This window comes from Dunckerocampus dactyliophorus, chromosome 2 (genome assembly GCF_027744805.1).
Source record: "Dunckerocampus dactyliophorus isolate RoL2022-P2 chromosome 2, RoL_Ddac_1.1, whole genome shotgun sequence".
In the NCBI taxonomy this organism is placed as follows: Eukaryota; Metazoa; Chordata; class Actinopteri; order Syngnathiformes; family Syngnathidae; genus Dunckerocampus; species Dunckerocampus dactyliophorus.
Genome location: NC_072820.1, coordinates 43,728,097 through 43,749,412, shown reverse-complemented (window position 1 = coordinate 43,749,412; position 21,316 = coordinate 43,728,097). Strand labels below are relative to the sequence as shown.

The 21,316-nt window shown below is 42.4% G+C and overlaps 2 protein-coding genes across 6 annotated transcripts in view; one reads left to right on the top strand and one right to left on the bottom strand.

Moving 5' to 3' along the window:
- Positions 1-2,503, top strand: part of gas7b (growth arrest-specific 7b) — a 97,947-nt gene extending 95,444 nt beyond the window's left edge. The window contains exon 14 of the mRNA XM_054757136.1: positions 1,080-2,503. Within this exon, the coding sequence (XP_054613111.1) occupies positions 1,080-1,193 (114 nt within the window). The 3' untranslated portion in view covers positions 1,194-2,503. The remainder of the gene's footprint in view (positions 1-1,079) is intronic.
- Positions 2,504-4,495: 1,992 nt separating this feature from the next.
- The window catches only part of LOC129169973 (myosin-16-like), a 66,277-nt gene continuing 49,456 nt past the window's right edge, over positions 4,496-21,316 (bottom strand). For 3 of the 5 annotated variants that reach the window (XM_054757045.1, XM_054757026.1, XM_054757036.1), the window contains 13 exons: positions 19,208-19,335; positions 18,889-19,085; positions 18,672-18,804; positions 18,376-18,592; positions 16,669-16,805; positions 16,459-16,562; positions 16,033-16,225; positions 15,743-15,946; positions 14,110-14,235; positions 13,864-14,034; positions 7,857-8,057; positions 7,608-7,754; positions 4,497-5,677 (listed from right to left, as the gene is read on the bottom strand). In XM_054757045.1, the coding sequence (XP_054613020.1) occupies positions 5,525-5,677; positions 7,608-7,754; positions 7,857-8,057; positions 13,864-14,034; positions 14,110-14,235; positions 15,743-15,946; positions 16,033-16,225; positions 16,459-16,562; positions 16,669-16,805; positions 18,376-18,592; positions 18,672-18,804; positions 18,889-19,085; positions 19,208-19,335 (2,111 nt within the window). In that variant the 3' untranslated portion in view covers positions 4,497-5,524. Of the gene's footprint in view, positions 5,678-7,607; positions 7,755-7,856; positions 8,058-13,863; positions 14,035-14,109; positions 14,236-15,742; positions 15,947-16,032; positions 16,226-16,458; positions 16,563-16,668; positions 16,806-18,375; positions 18,593-18,671; positions 18,805-18,888; positions 19,086-19,207; positions 19,336-21,316 lie in introns of all 5 variants that reach the window. The other 2 variants (XM_054757016.1, XM_054757054.1) reach the window with 2 other exon arrangements.

The following is a 21,316-nucleotide window of genomic DNA, read 5'->3' as shown; positions in this document are numbered from 1 at the left end:
TCTGGCTCCCTCTGGTGGACGGAGGCAGCATTACAGCCACCATTTTCGATGCTTTCTATGCTCTTCCAATGAAATGTTTTTCTCAAACGAAACGCTTTATGGGAAAACTTTAAAATGTTTGGGTTTTTTTTTTCATTTTAAAATCGTGTTGGTTCATGTTTCTATATTTCTGAGGGAATAACGTTTGAGTGTTAGTTTGCTGTGTGATGAGTTGAATGTTGTTTGTAAGACGACACTGTGAGTCAGACTGTTACATTGAGTCATGACTGGCTCCTGTCAAATAAAGAGATGACATGGACACATGCGGCTTATAGTCCAGTGCGGCTTACTATATACTGCATGTTCAAATCTGTTTTTTCCTCGAAATTTAGTGGGTACGGCTTATACACCGGAATTTACAGTAATCATAATAATAACAACACGGGCTACTGTTGTGACTGCAATCCACGCAAAACTCAACTCTGAACCCTTGACGTCACTTCCCGTCCACACCTGCGGACGACATTTATCGTAACAGTCACCAGGATGAGTCTTATTTATGTCTTAAATGCCTTATTTACTCTGATTATATCTACTATATTGGGTAATACGAGCGTAAAGGTGACTATAGGGGTGTTATCTCATGTCTAGAGGACTCTAATAATGTTGAAAAACATATTTAGAAGATTGCAAACATGTTTTCTATGCCGTAACTACGAAAGTATTCCATTTATAAAGAAGGAGTCTTATACTTTGTGGAAATTCACTTATCACGACCTGGTCTGGAACCAATTCACAACAAAATTACTGTAAATGAATTTAACTTATGGGACATCGCTGTGAACCTGACGTATGCACTCGTGTTTTGGTGGTCTTTTAAAGCGCTTTGGCAATAAAAACAAATGCGGAGAAGCATGCAAAAAATATTTGAAAAACAGACTGCCCTGTGATTGGCTTGCCACCAATGCAGAGTGTACACTTAGTCTTGCTTCAAGTCAGCTGGGATAGGCTCCAGCTCACCCGTGACCCTAATGATGACAAGCGGTATGGGAAATGAGAGAATGAATGAATAACAGGCTGCTGTATCTGTGTTTGACCAGACGATGGAGCCGGTGGACCAGCTACTGCATTGCGTGGACCCGGCCAAAGACAGAGCGCTGTGGGTGCAGGCGAATAAGACTGGAGACATCCGGCCTGTGGACATAGAGATATAAACGACACAGAACAGGCCCTCATACCTTGCACACTGACTCGAAGCCAGCATGTCTGCCTGGATGTGGATCTGTGTGTGTCGGGTCAGCACAGCAGCAATGATCCACTTATGACTGAAGGATGGTGTGATCAGTCACCTCCCGATAAGCACCTGCTGAGGATGATGACAACGTCAATATTTGGGTCAGATTTAGACCCCTTTTTAACACCCAGCTACATAGATGAAGGACATTTGATTTGTGTATGTGTCGAGCTGCCCTATGTCATGCTGCAGTGTAAGTCTGCTCTTGCTCTCGGTGCAAATTCTCGCTCGTGTGACTTCACACGCAAAACGATTTAACAAATGCTGCTAAGCAAAACGCATTATTATCGTGTTGTGTTGTGTTACTGTGTACTCGCTTATTTCACTGTACAGGTACACGTGTGATAATGACAGTTAACCATAAAAGTGTTGAGATGAAGTTTTGACCCATGAGCTTGATGTTCTTTGGAGAAAGGCATCGTCATTTACCAGCTACTGTATCATGAGAAGACATAATATACAATGCTTGGAATGAATATATTTTCACAGGATTCTAGCCGATGGCTTTATGTTAGTTAAACACAAAAAAACAGAAGTAAATTCATGCTACTCGATTTTCATTATAGTGAGTGCAGGACGGAACATGCACGATAATTTGATGCCGGCTTTTGCTCATTTGAAAAGGTCAAAGGTGTCTGGTGTGTGTAGCCAGGTTTGTAACTGTCCGCAGTTAGAGCAGATTCATATATTTTTGTCATGGGACTCCCAAATGTCAACAGTGTCGCATCGATGCCTCGGAGCATGTTAAAGCCGCTTGTGGGCACAGTTTCAGTTGCTCATTTGTTGTTGCTTGCAGCAGAAAAGTCAGCTGGTTGCACTTCACGGGCACAAAGAAAGATACTGTAAGTATTTTAGTATGTTCAGGGACCCTGATGTAAATGTATGCAAGCCAGATATGCAATGTTTAGGATGTCTAATTAAAGACACAACATACAAAAAATATATGACAGGTTTTTTTTTAATGAATTAAAGAAAAAAAGCTTCTTTTTTTAAACTTGGACATAGTCCACCATCACTACCCTATTGGGAATGAGTATTTAGCTAATAGGATGTGAGGATGTCTTTGAACGTTTATCCCGGTTAATTGGTTCCAGACTCGACTGTGATAAGCGAATTTCCACAATGTAGGATTCCTTCTTTAGGAATGGAATATTTTTGTATTTACAGCATAGAAAACCTGTTTATGACCTTCTAAATGTTTTTTTAACATTATTAGAGCCCTCTGGACATTAAGTCACCTTTACACTCCTATTACCCAATATAGTAGACATAATAACAGAAAATAAGACATATTAGACATAAATAAAACCTAACAGACCCACATGTTATCGTTTGGAGAGTTCCTTGTTTTTTGTAGACAGTGTACTTCCTGCAGTGGCTATCGTCTCATCAATTTTTTGTAATGGCGGCTGAAGGACACCACATCAGGATGGATGTAAATTAGACCGTCTTTGTATTTGAAATAAGATACTCAAAAAACAGCATGAAAAGTACAGTTCAACACTAATGGATTATTTATGCAGAACATCACTGCCCTCTATAGCCCACACACCAAACAGCAGCACACAATTACACAATACATCCGTCGCTACAGCGACATTACTGACACCTAGTGACCAGTGTAGATTATCACATATCATGTCTTTAAATGCATATTCTAAATGCCTTATACAGTAATCCCTCATTTATCGTGGGGGATGGGTTCCCACAATAGCTCCCAATAAGTGAAATACGCAAAGTAGCCAACTTTTTTTTTACAATGATTATATGTTTTAAGGCTGTAAACCCCCTCACCATACACTTTATACGCTTCTCTCAGACAGGCATTAACATTTTCTCACATTTCTCTCTTATTTCAACACTCTCAAATTTCAAACCTGTGTTTGAATTTTAAATGATTAACCTACAAGGTTGGACACAAGAAATTATTAAGTGACTCGCGTGTATTTCACTCATCTGACTGCGCCTTGTTGTAGTCCTAGTGCCGTTCCGCTGTACTCTAGCGTTTTCGCATCCTTGTTAAAACATATTTTGTCGCATTCTCCTCCTTCCTTCCTACTTCCGTTGTGGTGCCCTAAAACCGCAACTTCCCCTTCCTCCTCCTGTCTCGTGGGTGTGACCGCAGGTGCCTTTGATGGTGCAGAACGTTTAGTCGACACTGTGTTTGTTGTCGGGGGTAAAACTTGCAAACATGCAGCTCTTCGGTGTCACTACCGATCGAACATTTATGTAAATTTGGCAAGCCCAACGCATTCTGTACTGCACAGGAAGGCACAGAGGTGATTGATTGACAATGGGCTACAGTTCTTTAGCCAATCAGGAGGCAGAACACAATACACATTCATACGTTGAGGGAAAGACTTCTTGAGATGTCATCTGTACTTCTGTGAAGAAGGTGTCGGACGTTTCGCTCCTCATCCGAAGAGCTTCGTCAGCGAACGATAAAGGAAGTGTCACTCCCTGAGTTGGGTATGAATTCATACCCAACTCAGGGAGCGACACTTCCCTTTTATCGGAGGTGTTAATAGCAGGAGAGGATTATACCACTACTCCGCCCAGGCTTAGTGTAAGGAACCAATAGGAGGAGGGTGTTGGCACACCAATTCCGCTCTCTCTTACTGTATTTAAGGCCTAAGCTACCAGCACTTATTAGTCCGCTGACGAAGCTCTTCGGATGAGGAGCGAAACGTCCGACACCTTCTTCACAGAATTACAGATGACGTCTCAAGAAGCCTTTCCCTCGATGGACAACTCCTGTATGACTGAGAGCCTACACAGACACATTCATACGTTGAAATTTTTTTTTTTTTAAGCGAACACTATTTGTATTTTTGTTTATTTTGCCATTTTTACGCTTGAAAATGCTTAATTTAGGCCAAGAATACATGCAATTTGCTTAAATATGCATATTTTTGACAAATAAGACCATATTCAACCACGAAAAAAGAATTTAGTATTTTTAAAACCATGATGAGTGAAGCCGCGAAATTCAAACCACCAAGCGGGGAGGAACGACAATATTCTTAATCATCAATCACTTAACTATACCCATTCCTATATCTTGCATTATGTATATATTTAACCACTTTTCTCCTTACATTGTGTGCTACATTGTTCCCTTTTTTGCTGCGTTTTTTTGTTTTATTATTTTCTACAATGCGCCATGGGTCTGTACTTTTGCTACCCCTCGCTTTATTTTTCATTTATTTCCTACGTCCTCGTGTGGCAGCACAAACACGGAAATCAAGTCGCCAAATTAACAAGCCAAAGGAAATCACATCAATCTTTTATTTCCCCCCAAGAATATGTTCACATTCAACAATAAAATGGCTGTCAACCTTTCTTACAATCACAGGCAGTAATGTGTGTAAAAAGTTAGGACAGAAATGAGAAATATGTTGACCTAAATAACACATTTGGTGGCACCTTGTTTAACTTTGATTAAAGGACTGCTAAGCCATTACTTTGACTGAGGCAGACGATACATAGACTGGCCTATAGATTCCAAATGTATTCCATATTGCAAAAAAAAAAATATCACAGTTCTTCAGTCTAAATAAATGTATTCATTCAACAAAATGTGATATTTCGACGAATGGAAATGCTCGACCTTCAGTCCGTTAGCAATGAAATAATCACTTTGTTCCAAGAGTAGTTTTTGTTATCGTAATAATGAACCCGGTTATCCAACACGGTCAGTAGCATCTTATTACACTATTGAAACGTCTGAATGCAAAATAAAATGTCAATAATAAACAACATAGCTGATAAAAAAGTTCATAGCTGATGTGAAGTGCTACCTTTCAATCTCATGTAGTAGTCAGGGGCATGTATTTACTCAACTGCAGAGAGTACCAGGTGTTTACTAGGATATTTATTTAAATGTGCGGCGCATCTTGCGGTGAATTGCGTCTATTAGAGTGGACATATCTGAAGAAATACGGTATTGACAACACTCGGTCTGTTCCACACACAAGTATCAATATATGCAGCAACACAAGTATCAATATATGCAGCAACACAAGTATCAATATATGCAGCAACACAAGTATCAATATATGCAGCAGGTATTGTGTCAAATGAAGTATGTTGATAACGGTGTGGCTCTCCAGACTTACAGCTGGAAGAAACGGCTAATGTTGCTCATAATGTGACGTGAAACTACCACTTCTGTTCCACTCATCGCTCTTTACGCGGGGCCGATTTGATTTCCTCACGTCATCAAGCTGGAAATGGCGTCACATCAGAAAATTAGTCGATCATAAGCTTCTTAAGAGAGTTGAGATAAGCCGGGATGAGGGAGCTGACCGACTCGTGGTCATCGTTGAGGATCTTCTCTCCGCGGCCCTCCGAGCCCACGGAGCTGGGTGACCGCGCCAGGCTTGGGTACGGTGTGCTGTAACCCTGCAGGGGCACCACAGACGGATATGAACTCATATTTTCACAGTCACGTTTTCTAATTCATATGTTTTCTAATCTGCAATCCCAATACATTCTGCGAAATTTCAAGGGGAGGAAAGATGCTGTACACTACCATACCTGTGAAATAATAATAGTACTGTAATAATACTTTTGAAAAAGCAGCGTTACTTACACTGTTTTCCAGTAACAGGTAACTTAATTCATTACTACTTCAAAGGTTACAACACTGTTACTTTATGACTTTCTAAATATGGTTTTTAACATTATTAGAGCCCTCTAGACATGAAGTAACACCCTTATAGTCACTTTTACACTCGTTTCACCCAATATAGTTGACATAAAAGACAGAAAGTAAGCCATTTGAGACATAAATAAGACATAATATAGACTCACACATGTAAGCATGTACTCTTAAAGCAAGTACTGCACTTCCTGCACTGGTTCTACCTAGTGACCGATACTACAAAGTTTTGAGAATGGCACAAATATTCATTTTCACCGAGTCTGCTGCCTCAGTTTTTAGGATGGCAATTTGCGTGTACAGAAGAGTGATCAGATGAATGGCAATTCATTGCAAAATCCCTCCTTGTCATGAAAATGAAATTAATCGGAAAGTGTTGACAAGGACAAAGGCTGGTGATTATGTTGTCATCCTGATTGAGTGAGAATAACTGACGAGAAGCTTTACAAAAGAGGGGTGGTGCTTGAAATCTTTGTTTTTCCTCTGTTAACCATGGTTACCTGCAAGGGAACGCGTGCAGTCATCACCGCTTCGCACAAAAGGGCTTCACAGGTAAGGATATTCCTGCTAGTAGGAAAAACGCTTGTTCATAACGCTACCATGAGTCCTGTGTCATGCCAGCAGTAAAGCATCCTGAAATCATTCATGTGTGGGGTTGCTTTCCAGCCGAGGGAGTGGGCTCACTCACAATTTTGCCTAAGAACACAGCCGTGAATAAAGAATGGTACCAAAACCACCTCAAAAAGCAACTTCTCCCAACCATCCAAGAACAGTTCAGTGATGAACAATGCCTTTCCCAAAGACAAAAGTGATAACTAAGTGGCTTGGGGAACAACATAGTAACATCTCACAAAATGATCTAAAAACACTGAAGCAGCCAAAGTTTGTGTCAGCCAATACTTGCGTCATTCTCTAAACTTGTGGCCACGGCTGCACAAAATGTACAATATTTCAATGCATCTTCTGAATGCCTTTATATTTGTAGTTTTAGTTCATTTAGCCATTTTTATGCTTGAAAATACCTGAAAAACGTACAATTTGCTTAAATATGCATTTTTTAAAATGAATAATAGGCTGTAGTCAACCATGAAGCAGCATGATTCATTCATTAATATATTTTTGAGAAAACATGACAGAGTGAAGCCGTGAAATTCGAAGCGCAGAGTGGCGAGGGATGACCATCACGCAAAACTTCCTCATTCACGGACATCGGAACGCCAAACATCAACACAAAACACAAGCAGGTCGTTCCATCGTCCTCGGACGTGTTAAGCTCTCAAGGGCACACGCCACATCTTTAAAGGTTTGTCAAAAAACACAAATACTTTACTAATTTAATAACCTTTTCGGGAAAAATAACTAGTAACTAATTATTTCTAAAAAGTAATTCACCCAACACTGATGGCAAACAATACAAGTAGGCGGCAGCGGGGTCAGCAGTGACTCATTTGCATGAGACAAAACAGCCCCACCCCCCCAAAACCAGCTGCTCCAAGCAGGGCTGTTTAAATGTTGCAATTCTTGATCCATTTTATTAAGGCACCTGCCAAGAGTTTTCATTTGTGGGGAAAAATGGCATATTGTCTCTTTTAACCCATGAACATCACAAGCCATGAAGACACCACGTTGATAGTCTGATAGAGTATAGAACGGTAAGGATTTCATACTTACAGAGGAGTATCCCTTGCTGAAGCTTCCTCTGTTCTTGGTCCTTATCTTAGTGAGCGCTGACTCAGCAATGTCTGCTCTTTCTTCAGCATCATCCAACTCATGGACCGTCTTCCTGTACTTAGCCAAGTTCATGTTAGCTTGCTCCTCCTGCATTATTTAATAAGAGTCACAAGAACATATTATTCACGATAATAATCACAATATACTGATTAGAAATAAAAATAGAGGTGTAGAAAAGAGGACACATACAGCCTCCTCCACTTGTCTCTTGTAAGCCTTCATCTTGCTCTGCAGCCTCTCTACCAGCTCCTGCATTCTCTGCTGGTTTTTCTGGTCCTCCTCGGACTGGAAGAGCAGCTCCTTGAGGCGGCGCTCGTTCTTCCGCAGCGTTTTCACCGTCTCCGCGTGTCGCTTCTGCTCCGACTCCAGCTCGAGCTCGAGCTCCTTCACCTGCACACATGACATCATTTTGCTGCTCATCCATGGACAACTGTTATTTGGAATTGCGATTAATGCGGTGAGCCCTTTTATCAGTCAAACAGTCTAGTCTCTTTTTCGCATGGGTTGGAGGCGGGGCCTCTAGCATACACACAAAGTGCGGAAGAGTGTAACGTAGTAGTAATTAGTAGGTTGCAATATATTGTCATGTTCTTAAAAGTGATGCTAAAGACCCAATCTCGTGCGTCGTCTCGTCTCAAGAACTGAGTGTCTCGTGACACCCCTATTTGCCCAATCAACATATTCCATTACAAATCCAAGTTCTACAACAGTAGTGTATTACACGTGGATAACATTAGATGCCAGGCTTCATAGCACGTTGTACAAGCTGTCATCAATCATCCAAGCCAGTGTAAAGGTGACTATAGGGGTGTTAGTTCATGTTTAAAGGGCTCTAATAATGTTAAAATCCCTATTTAGAAGGTCCTAAACAGGTTTTCTATGCTCTATATTACATTTATAAATAAGGAATCCTACTTTGAGGAAATCCACTTGTTATGGCCAGGTCTGGAACTAATTAACTGCGATGAATGAGAGATTACTGTACGCTAAAGAAAAACAAAATGTTAAAAGTTTGCATATCTGTAGCTGAACAGAGAGAGGCACAGCGCCAGGCTTTTTAAGATGTTTTACAATATTAAGATGTGTAGTGAAGCCTGTTTTTATTTTTTACAAAGGTGAAGTCGTGGGTGCATACACGGAGTGGGCTTGGAGGGTCATATAATACTGTCAAAACATCATTAAAAGGTATACTTTGCATAATAGGGGACTTTTAAGGTTTACAGCCGGGGGGCCCACACTTTTTCAGCCTGCGAGCTACTTTTACAATGACCGAGTCCCAAAGACCTACCTCCTACTATAAATATAGAAAATATATAACTACCGTCTTTATAAATATGAATTTATATGAACATTGTACATGTACAGTATATCGGGGTGCACACCCTTTTTCTTACTCTCTTACTGTAAAACATATAAGATACTGTATATTATATGTAAACTTTTGAACTACTATACTAAATACAAATTATTACAAGTAATATGTCACATTCACAGTTTCAAAGTTTACAGGTAATCAAAGTACCTGATATTCACGAATAATTCACAATTCAATTCAATTCAGTAAAGAGAATTACACGTAATTCCTGAATAGCTGTGTACGTAAGTAAGTAAATATGTCAGTCAAAATAGTTACGTAGTGTTCATTAGACACACACTTCATGTATAACGTCCAGTTAGCATTTGATATCAAACATTACCCACATGCAAGACATGAAAATGATTGAAAAGACAATGCAGCCATCGACCGGTAGCTCGCGATCGACGTCATGGCCACCCCTGGTTTAGAGCCTGTCATGGCCACCCCTGGTTTAGTGTCTATCAAACCCATATTTACAGCCAATAAGCAACAGGACGTATTGATGCTTCTGCCCTGCTTTTTGCAGCAACTAATTCTTCCATCTCCACTTTCGGAGCTACACCACAAACTCTAACTCATTCCATCAGAGGCATTTCCTTACCAGCCTGGCACAAAAATATTGAATAGGCCCATCTGTTGTTCTCTATTTTTGGATTGACCATAGAGTGTGCAGAGAAGTGCATGATTCAGCAAGAAGGTCCTGGGTTTTGAATTTATGTCAAAAGAAACCAGAATTTAAGACTGCACCACATGAACGACCTTTTCCAAAAATCCAATCCATGAATAATCATTTTGTTTCCTGCACAAGATGAGACTGTACGGCCGTAGGAAAGTACGATGGACATTTTGCATTAGAAACACCAAACAACCGCATTATCTGGCAATAAGGGCAAGCTATCAAAAGGGTACCCCGTGTTTTTCTTGTCGCTACCAAGTGTTTTGTGTCAGATTTTGTAAGCGGTGCCAAAATATTCCACCTGAACCGTTCTACTTTTCAGTACGGTCGTCCCTCTTAATATCACGGTTCCGCTATATCGTGTTTTTTCAAAAATGTATTAATTAATGATCGCTTTGGGTGGCCGTCAAAGGCGGGCGCCTAGGCGACCTGGTCTTCGGTGACCAAATCTGGTTCTTGGGACATGGAAAGTCACTTCTCTGGCGGGGAAGGAGCCCGAACTTGTGAGAGAGGTTGAGACATTCCGACTAGATATAGATATAGTCGGACTCACCTCGACCCACAGTTTGGGTTCTGGATCCAAACTCCTCGGGAGGGGCTGGACCTTGTTCTACTCTGGAGTTGCTGCTGGGGAGAGGCGGCGAGCTGGTGTGGACTTATTAATAGCCCCCGCCTTGGTGCCTCTGTGTTGGAGTCATCCCCGGTTAACGAGAGGGTCATTTCCCTACACCTTTGGGTTGGGGAAAGGGTCCTGACTGTCGTTTGTGCGTATGCGGCAAACGGCAGTTCAGAGTACCCAGCCTTCTTGGAGTCCATCAAAGGGGTGCTGGAGAGCACCCCAAATGGTGACTCCATCGTTTTGCTGGGAGACTACAACACCCATGTGGGCAATGACAGTGTGACCTGGAGGGGCGTGATTGGGAGGAACGGCCTCCCCGATCTGAACCTGTGCGGTGTGTTGTTGTTGGACTTCTGTGCGAACCACAGTTTGTCCATCACTTACACCATTATCGAACATAAGGATGTCAATAACTGCACATGGCACCAGGACACCCTAGGCCGCAGGTCTATGATCGATTTTGTAGTCGTATCATCAGACCTGCGTCCGCATGTTCTGGACACGCGGGTAAAGAGAGGGGCTGAGCTGTCAACTGATCACCACCTGGTGATGAGTTGGATTAGATGGCGGGGGAGGATGCCGGACAGACCCGGGAGACCCAAACGTGTAGTGAGGGTGTGCTGGGAACATTTGGCAGAGTCTCCTGTTCGTCGAGTCTTCAGCTCTCACATCCGGCAGAGCTTCGCCTGCATCCCGGGGGAGAACGAAGCTATTGAGTTCGAATGGGCTGTATTCCATGCCACCATTGCTGAGTCAGCCGATCGGAGCTGTGGCCGCAAGGTGGTTGGTGCCAGTCGCGGCGGCAAACCCCGAACCCGATGGTGGACACCAGAGGTCAGGGCTGCCGTCAAGCTGAAGAAAGAGCATGGATGGCTTGTGGGACTCCTGAAGCTGCTGATAGGTACTGGCAGGCCAAGCGGCACGTGGCTTTGGCGGTAGTCGAGGCAAAAACTCGGGTGTGGGAGGAGTTCGGTGAGGCCATGGACACGACTTTCGGTCGGGCTCGAAGAGGTTCTGGCAAACTGTCCGGCGCCTCAGAAAGGGGAAGCAGTGCCCGGTCCACACTGTTTACAGTGGGGACGGAGGCCTGCTGACCTTGACTGAGGATATAGTTCGGCGGTGGAAGGAATACTTTGAGGCCCTTCTCAATCCCACTGACATACCTTCCACTGAGGAAGCAGAGGCTGAGGACACGAACGCGGACAGTTCCATCACTGTGGCTGAGGTATCTGGGGTAGTCAAAGCGCTCCCCAGTGGCAAAGCCCCGGGGGTGGACGAGTTTCGCCCTGAATTCCTCAAAGCTCTGGATGTTGGGGGACTGTCTTGGCTGACACGTCTCTTCAACATTGCGTGGACGTCGGGAACAGTACCTCTGGATTGGCAGACTGGGGTGGTGGTCCCCCTTTTCAAGAAGGGCGACCGTAGGGTGTGTTCCAACTATAGGGGATCACACTCCTCAGCCTCCCTGGGAAAGTCTATTCCAGGGTGCTGTAGAGAAGGGTACGACCGTTAATCGAACCTCGGCTACAGGAGGTGCAATGCGGTTTTCGTCCTGTTCGCGGAACACTGGACCAGCTCTACACCCTTGCAAGGGGACTGGAGGGTACTTGGGAGTTTGCCCAACCAGTCTACATGTGCTTTGTGGACTTGGAAAACACATTTGCCCGTGTTCCTCGTGGTGTCCTGTGGGGGTGCTCCGGGAGTATGGGATTGGTGGCGCGCGACAACGCGCCATTCGGTCCTTGTACAACCGGAGCAGGAGCCTGGTTGGCATTGCCAGCAGGAAGTCAAGCCTGTTTCCGGTGAACGTTGGCCTCCGCCAAGGCTGCCCTTTGTCACCGATTCTGTTCATAATTTTCATGGACAGAATTTGTAGGCGCAGCCAAGGTGTCGAGGGAGTCTAGTTTGGGTGCCTTAGGATCTCATCTCTGCTATTTGCAAACAATGTGGTCCTGATGGCCTCATCGGGCTGTGACCTGCAGCGTTTACTCGGACAGTTTGCATCTGAGTGTGAAGCTTCTGGGATGAGACTCAGCACCTCCAAATCTGAGGCCATGGTTCTCAGTCGGAAGAGGGTGGTTTGCTCCCTCCGGGTTGGGAATGAGGTCCTGCCACAGGTGGAGAGGTTCAAGTATCTCGGGGTTTTGTTCACGAGTGAGGGAAGGTTGGAGCGTGAGGTCGATAGGCGGATCGGCACAGCGTCTGCAGTAATGCGGTCGCTGTACCGGACCGTCGTGGTGAAGAGAGAGCTGAGCCGGAAGGCAAAACTCTCAATTTACCGTTCGAGCTATGTTCCCACCCTCACCTATGGTCATGAGCTTTGGGTCATGACCGAAAGAACGAGATCGCGGATACAAGCGGCTGAAATGAGTTTTCTTCGTAGGGTGGGGGGACTCACCCTAAGAGATAGGGTGAGGAGCTCGGTCATCTGGGAGGAGCTCAGAGTAGAGCCGCTGCTCCTTCACATCGAGAGGAGCCAGCTGAGGTGGCTCGGGCATCTAGTCCGGATGCCTCCTGGACACCTCCCTGGTGAGGTGTTTCGGGCATGCCCAACCGGGAGAAGGCCCCGGGGAAGACCTAGGACACGCTGGAGGGATTATGTCTCACAGCTAGCCTGGGAACGCCTTGGTGTCCTCTCGGTGGAGCTGGAGAAGGTGCTCGGGGACCGGGGAGTCTGGGCTTCCCTACTAAGACTGCTGCCCCCGCAACCCGGACCCGCATAAGCGGAGGAAAATGGAATGGAATGGAATTGCTGTTTCATGGAAGACTATGGTCTATTATCTATTCATAAAATGCAAGTGATATATAGTATTCTGGCCACTAGACACCAGTAAAGTTACATGGATAAGACATGCGTCCTTATAACATCACCCTACCTTGCACTCGATGTAACCAGCCATGGATGCAGAGTGAAAAAAAGGTTATCCTCCCATTCAGTGTGGAAGTGGTAAGTTTGTGGCTTCTTCCTTTGTCCTTCTTCCCCACTCCGTTTCAAACATTTTCTAACTAACTAGACTAACTAGATTAGCTCGCTAGCTTGCTAGCTAGGGCCCATCGAGAGTCTCTGTAGCATAATAGTTGTGCAAACTAGCTAGGACGAGCTAGGACATGATCAAGACGCTGTCAGAAAAGCCAGTGTAGTGACTATGCAGTAGCATAGTTCAGCACCTAAGGGCCACTGCTTTACTGCTCACAGTAAACACTTGAGAGGACGGTCACATTCCTGACGACTGAGAGATAAAAAATTGCTTTTTCTCCCCATTGTACACAGCGCTCAATGTGAGCCTCCCTTGAAGTCAATTCGGAATGTTAAAACAGGCTTCATTTGCACAGAGCATACCCAGCCTAAATTAAAATTATTTAATTCGGTGAGGGCATGGGACCAAAGGCTAAAAATCAGATGTAGTAATAAAAATAGAAATGGACTGGTTTCTGGAGAAAGGCCAATATGCTTCTCGAGCATTAAGATCCTGAAAAATGACTAATGACCCTAGGGTTAATACCCAAGGATCAATAAATGGTTGGTAAGTGAAGTTCGATTTACCTTTCCCTCCAGCTTCTGGATGATTTTCTTGCCCCCTTTAAGAGCCATCTGCTCAGCCTCATCCAGCCTGCTGCTCATGTCTTTCACCTGGGACTCAAGACCTTTCTTCACCCTCTCCAGATGGAGCACGTGCTCTTGTTCCAGGCGGAGCTCCTCCCCCACTCTGGCCAACTGCACACATTCGAGAGCTTTTTGATAACTTCGGCTCTGCATGATTTCCTCTAGTTTGTGTGGCGTGCCTTTTACCTCACAGCTGGTCTTCTTGGCCTTCTCTGCCGATCCTCTCATCTCTCCTTGGAGCTCCTCGTGCTCCTGCTGCAGAGCTTGGAGATCTACCTCCAGCTTCCTCCTTCCACTCAGAGCCGACTGGAACTAAAAGTCAGGAGTAAGAGTAAAATACCATGGATCACTTTACCGTTCCAGTGTTGATGTAACATGCATATCAACAAGGTTATATGTTAAATAGCAAGCTTATAGCAGGGGTGTCTAAAGTGCTGCCCATGGATGTTTTTTTTATTGACCAGTAACACATTGTAAAAATATAATTTAACAACTGGGAAAAAAAACAAAAAACTCCAGCAAAAACTGAAAAATCAGCAGCACTTTTACAAGAATAAAGTCAAAATATTAAGAGAAAAAAGTTGTAATCTAACAAGAAAAAATCAGAATTTTACAAGAATAACATTGTTAAATTTATGAGGAGAAATAACAATTTTTGTATCATTTTAGTATCATAAAATTGAAACATTAATAAAGAAAGGTGTTTTTATTTTATTTTAAGTGTTATAAGACACAAACAAAAACAAACAAAGTTACCATTTTTCGGTTGAGAAGTTAGAGAATAAAGTCAAAGCATTATGGGAATAAAATCATAATTGCGAGAAGAAAATTGACCAGAAGAAAGCTGAAATAGTTTGGGAAAGAAAGAAAACCAACAGGAGATATTGAAAAAAAGCTGTAATTTTATGAGAATAAAGTCAAAATATTAAGAAAAAAACAGTTGTAACCTAATGAGAAGAAAGTTGCAATTTTACAAAAATAAACCCGTAATAATATGAGAAAAAAAATGTTATTTTAGTAACAGATGAAATATTACATTTTTTAGTTATAATATTATGAGAAACTAAAAAAAAAAATAAAGCTGTAATTTTTGGAAAATTAAGTTGGGGGAAAGTTATAACAATATGGGAATAAAGTTAACATATTATGGGACTAAACTCAAAATAATATGAAAATAAAATCATAATAATATGAAAAAAAAATAAGAAGATTGAGAAGCAAATAGAAAAAAAGAAACAACCAAAATGGGAAAATTTGCAAAATAAATATGCTTTTTCACCTATATCACAAAGCTGAGATGCGTTTTTTTCTTGAAATGTATATAACTTCTTAGCACATCTACATGTGTTGCTTTACAAAATATCAAAGCGGCCCTTGCATTGTTCAGTATTATGTGGCCCTCACTGGAAAGTTTGGACAGCCCTGCTTTATAGGCATAATAGATTACACTAAAAATAACATGGGGTGCAAGTGGTTTGTTCCCAATAAGTTTCTTCTCAAAAGCATGTTCAAACAAACAAAACCATCACCATTACTGTTGGCTTGGTTGTGTTAACGTAATTTATGAAAATTGCATTGTACTTTGTGAAACTACAAACGCATACAACAACAAAATATCCCACCTGGCATATGCCGACAGTTGTTCAGGATGCACAACAAAACAATAAAGCAACTTAAATGAAAGCGTTTACATCTTTCTTTAATTCCAAGTACAGGCAACAAAAAAAAGACGAAAGATTTTAGAGGTTGTGTTGCGCACCCTGGAAGGACACAAGCATGTCTAAATAAAGGATCGGACAAACAGAAGACCAAAAGTCACCTGGTTGTTGAGGTCACTATATTTTTCGTTGCCATCCTGCAGCTCCACCTCCAAGGCTTTGCGAGTCCTCTCCGTACTCTCCAGGGCAGCGCGAGTTTGTTCGCCATCGCTGACCAGCAGAGCACAACGTCGCTCTAAGGCTGCCATCTCCTCCTTCTGCTCCTCACGGCCCTTCACCTCCTCCTCCAGCTGAGCCTGTAGCTCCTGAAGCACAGATATACAAGTACTATAAGTCTCTCTTCTAAGTACCAGGCCACTGCAGTGGATTAAATAGCAAGCTGTCATCAAACCTTGATCTGCTGCTGAGTCTTTTTGCTGCTCTTGCTGAACTCATTGTTGCTTTTGGTAAGTAGTTCCATTTGAACCTCCAGTTCAGCGACATCAGCCTCCAGTTTCTTCTTGAGCTTCAGTCCCTCTGCGCGACCTTTAATCTCCACATCCAAAGTGGCCTGCAGGGACTCCAATGCCCTCTGTTGGCTTTTTCTGACAAAGAAGAAGGAAAACGGTCAACGAGAGGAGTGAGGTGAAAGTTGCATATAATTGCAGCCAAGCTGTTTTGGAAAGAAGGAGAAGCTGAATGAGACAGGTCTTACCTCGATTGTACTTTCAATAAACGAAGGGGAAATAAAGGACAAATTTAAAAGCAGAAATGTTAACAGAAAAAAAGAGTGTTAGTGCCATAGATGTGGGAAGTGACATTTAGACAGAGGAGGTACCGAGCAGCTTCAGCCTCTTCTTCTTTCTCTTGAAGTCTGCGCTCTAGATCTCCTTTGGCTTGGGACAACTCCAGCTGCAGCCTAAGCACCTTGGTCTCTTCAGCCTAAACAGGAAGAAATGCAATCAGATAACCGTAAAATTATGTGGAGGAACAATTTCAAAATAATATTTTTTCAAGTGATAATTTGCACTTGCTCTTATGGCCATACCTCTAGAGCACCTTCTGACTCTTCCAAGGAAGCCTGCAACTCTTCTTTTTCCATCTCGATCTTCTTCTTCGCTTTCTGAAGCTCGTGGACATTCTTACCTCCATCTGAGAGCTGGTCTGTTAGGTCAATAATCTCCTCTGCAACAAAGTAAGTCATAATGTAAGTTATCCATTTTTACTATTCAATAGTTTGCCTGTAAAATGTACACACAATACATATGACAAGACCAAGACCACAGATTCGAAATGATAATAATCTTAACAGGCTTACATTAACGCAAAATCAAAGTTTTTATATATACTCTCCTGATCAAAATGTTAAGACCAGTTGAAAAATTGCAAGAATTTACATATTGCACTGTTGGATTTTAAGGAGGTTCTAAGTAGAATTTACAACTGAAATGGAATTGAAACAAAAAAAAAAATAGAGTAAGCATTTTATTGCAAACAAGCATTTAAGTGAAATAGTCAAAAAACAGAACCCCCCTAAAATAGAAATCACATTTTCAAAAAGGATTATTAAGTAGCTGCGCCATCCTTGTTAATCACTTAAAAAATTGGTTTCGGCATGCAGGTGTCCAGGTGGTGACGATGGCTTCACGGACGGAATGTCCAACTTTGTTCCCTTGCCATCCATTCTGAAATATGCTCTCAACTGAATTTAGATCAGGTGACCACGCAAAGAGTCAGCTTAATTCTCTGGAAGAAGTCTTTTATCATGCGGGCATTGTGAACTGCAGCGTTGTCCTGTTGAAAAAAACAGTCATTACCACACAGACGAGGGCCTTCAGTCATGAGGGATGCCCCCTGCAACATCTCCACATAGCCAGTTGCCGTTTGACGCCCCTGCACAACCCGAAGCTTCATTGTTTCATTAAAGGAAAAGGCACCCCAGATCATGATGGCGCCCCCTCCACTGTGCCATGTGGAAAACATCTCAGGTAGGATCTCCTTGTCATGCAGTAATGTTGGAAGCCATCAGGACCGTCAGGGTTACATTTTTTCTCATCAGAGAGTCAAACTTTCTTCCATCAATTCAATTCCATTCAATGTCCCATTTGGTGCTCTTTTGCGAATTCCAAATGGGTAATTTCGTGGCGTTGAAGACATTTTGTCTTCTTAAAAACCTTCTCTCGCAGATGCCATCTGATGGTTATTGAAATGCACTCATCACCAGTAACAACTTTCATTTGGGCCGAGCATCGTCCCGGATCCTCCAGCTGGTGACATTTTTTTGAGTTTACAACTTTAATTTTTTGCTCTATAACCCTCAGGATCTTTGAAGAAGTTTCAAATGACTACATTTAACCTCAGCAGCAATGGCGCATTGCGAGAGGCCTTGCTTATGCAGCTCAACAATCGGGGAAACCTTTTCGAGAGAAATCGAGAGAAACCTTTTTTGCCTTTGCCATCAAGAGATCATGACAGTGTGAATACCTGACAAAAAATGACATTGAAGCCACATTTTTTCCAAGATTTTGGCTTTTAAAGTCTGTGGTGGTATTTTTTTGATCAGCCTATTTCACTTTAAGGCTTGTTTACAATAAATTGCTTACTCACATTTTTTTGTCTCGCTCCTATTTCTTCTTTTTGCATTTTGAAGCTCTACTTAGAACCTCCTTAAGATCCAACAGAGCAAAATGTAAATTCTTGCTATTTCTGTTCTTAACATTTTCATTAGGAGTGTTTGTATATTAATATACTGTACCTTTGTAAGCCTTGTTCTCCTTCCGAAGAGCCTCCAATTGCTCCAAAGAGTCTTCATGAACCGTCTTGACTTTAAAAAGCTCGTCTGCGTGTTGTCTACTCTCCTTTTGGCAGCTCTCAACCTCAGCTACCAGTTCCTCACACTTTTGCTTCCAGTCTCCCAGCTGCTTCTCCAGGACCCGCTGCTTCTTATCAAGTGCTTGTCCACAACCGCTAGCCTTAAAAGAGACAACATATTGTATGTTTAACTTCCACAATCACAGGTGTTTATGTGGATAAAGCAACCCTCTGCTTTACCTTCTCTAGGTCTATGCACAGCTCCTCCATCTCTCCCTGGAGCCTCTGTTTGGTTTTCTCCAGAGAGGAGCACTTCGCCTGTGTAGCATCTATTGCCTCCTCAGCCTCTTGCAGCCGCAATACCAGCTTCTTTCTGTGGCACAGGCATCAATTAGACCACTGGACCTCAATGCAACTCTCTTAAATAACCATGACTGCCAGAATTCACTTGACCTACTTGGTTTCCTCCAGCTCATCAGCATATTGGATGGCGTCTGCCTCGTGTTTTGTCCTCCAGTGTGTCACCTCACTATTGAGTTTGGAGATGAGCCTCTGCAGCTCCTGCTTGCTCTCCTGCTCCTCCTCCAGCTGTTCCTTGAGCACCTCACACTCCTGCCGCACTGAGCTCAGACTTCCGCCGATTGCCTGCTTACACTGGCAACCATGGGATACCACGTGTTTGGTATTTCTTTCACTTGTCATAGTGCCACATTAAATATTTAATTTCCGTTTATTTTCACATTTTCGGTTTTGTATCTCTGTACTGTAACACTAACTTTGACCTCCTCATCCAGCTGTTTCTTCAGTTCCTCCTGTTGAGATTGGAGGAGTGTCTTGGTGCGGCTTAGCTGGCTGGATTTGCACTCGGCCTCTTCCAACCGTCGAGTCATGTCTGTATTATCAGCTAAAGGGGCACATAAAAAACTGTTGACTGACAAATTACAAATTAACAACAGGTTTTTTTTTCTTGTTAACATTTGCAAATTGTAGCTTACAGTATGCCAAAAGATGAATTGAGACCATATTAAAGAGACCCCCACCATTTGTCACCTCTGGGCTATCCGATGCATTGTAAGTACTGCATACCTGTGCAAGAGTCAATTTTCTGCACTGACAGCCACCAAAGCAAGGATCTACAGCAAAATGGCCAAAACATGCCTGTCACTCACTGAAAAACACTATGATCACCTACTGTGTGGAAAACAGGCTTGGGCTCACATGGGGAGTCACTATTAATTTTTTTGTGTTGTGTAAAGGAACGTTTTACTTGACTAAATGGCTGTAGTATTCTTTGGCTTTCAGTATATGGCTGTGGGCCACATGTATAGTGTTCAATGATGTGCGGTGAGTTTCATGGCTGGGAGGCACTTGATTTTTTGTTTTGCTCCTTTTTGTTAATAATTATATTAAAAACATTTTAGTAATTATTATTATTATTATTATTATTATTATTATTATTATTATTATTATTATTTAATTATGTGGTCTTACCTTTTATTTGTATGCAAAATACATGCACCCTATGCTTCTCCAGCAAAAGTTCTGATACTTTGTTGTAAAAGTCTAATCACTCCCTGAGCTTGGCTTGGCTATATAATCCTCCAACTTCGCAGCCAAATCCATCTATTCATTCAGCAGAAAATAAGAGTATATTTCATGCATTTGACTTGCTGCTCTACGACCGAAGCCGTGTGATTCATTCATTTATTATTGTCCCATGCCGAATGCCCATGAGACATTTCTGAATGAGAAGTCTTGTCACGTTTTAATCTCGCGAGATCTTGTGACACCTTTAGTAGGTACCGTGCATTACAGCTCACATTTTCTCACAAATTTTGTCAAAATGGCAGGGAGCCCCTAAATTAATGGACAATGCATGGTTTGTCCAAAAATCTGAGTTGTGGCACTCCTGCAACAAAGTTAATGCCTGACACTATTTTGTATTCTACCAGGACCAAATAGCTGCCCATGTTGGGTGATGTTGATTTATCAGCAGAGGAGCCCAGACTTATATTGACCAGTAAACTGAAGCCATCCCCCTCACACTCCTGATTGGAAGGCTGGAATGGAAATCAGCACCTCCAAATCAGATGCCATGGTTCTTAGTTGAAAAGGATGGATTGTACATTCCTGGTTGGGAGTGCAGGAACCACCTACACCAGGTGGAGGGTTCCAGTGCAGTTTCTTGGGGTCAACTAGTTGTTGCAGGGATGCTAATTGGCTTCCTGACTACTGTGATACCCTTGAGCAAGAAACGGAACATATGACGAACATATGTTGGTATCTGCTGGACCAATGTGTAACAAAATGTACTGTAGTTTAACCCTGGAATCCCTTCTTCATTAAGCATTCTCAGTTATTTATTTATGAAGTGGGGCATTTTCACAATTTATAAAATCTTTAGCTCTCCGTCCTCATATACCGGTAGAATTTAAAATCAACTTTATTTTTTATGTATTTTATAATACTCAAATTTGACAGCAGCACAAGGTTTTTTGGGAAACAAATTGCTGTTATATGGTTGTCTTCTTTTTTGTCCAAGGGTGTCCAAGCCTTTAACAGACCTCTCTGCCTAGATTTTTTTGTGGCAAGAGTGCAAAAACAGTTAAAAAAAGGATTGCCCTCCTCCAAGCATAATCTCCTCTCCTCACCCATCCTCCCCTCCTTGCACAACCAGGTAAAAGTTATGTTAAATGTTCAGTCGTCCATTTGTCATTTGTTATTATTTTTGCATTATTTTCTGCATATAAAACTATAAGCGCTGTCTATAAAATGTGTTTTGTTTTCAAATTGTTTGGTACCTAGAATGGATTAATTGGATTTATTATTTTCTATGGGAAAACCTGCCTTGGTTAGAGTCCATTTTGGTTTGAGTCTGACCTTCC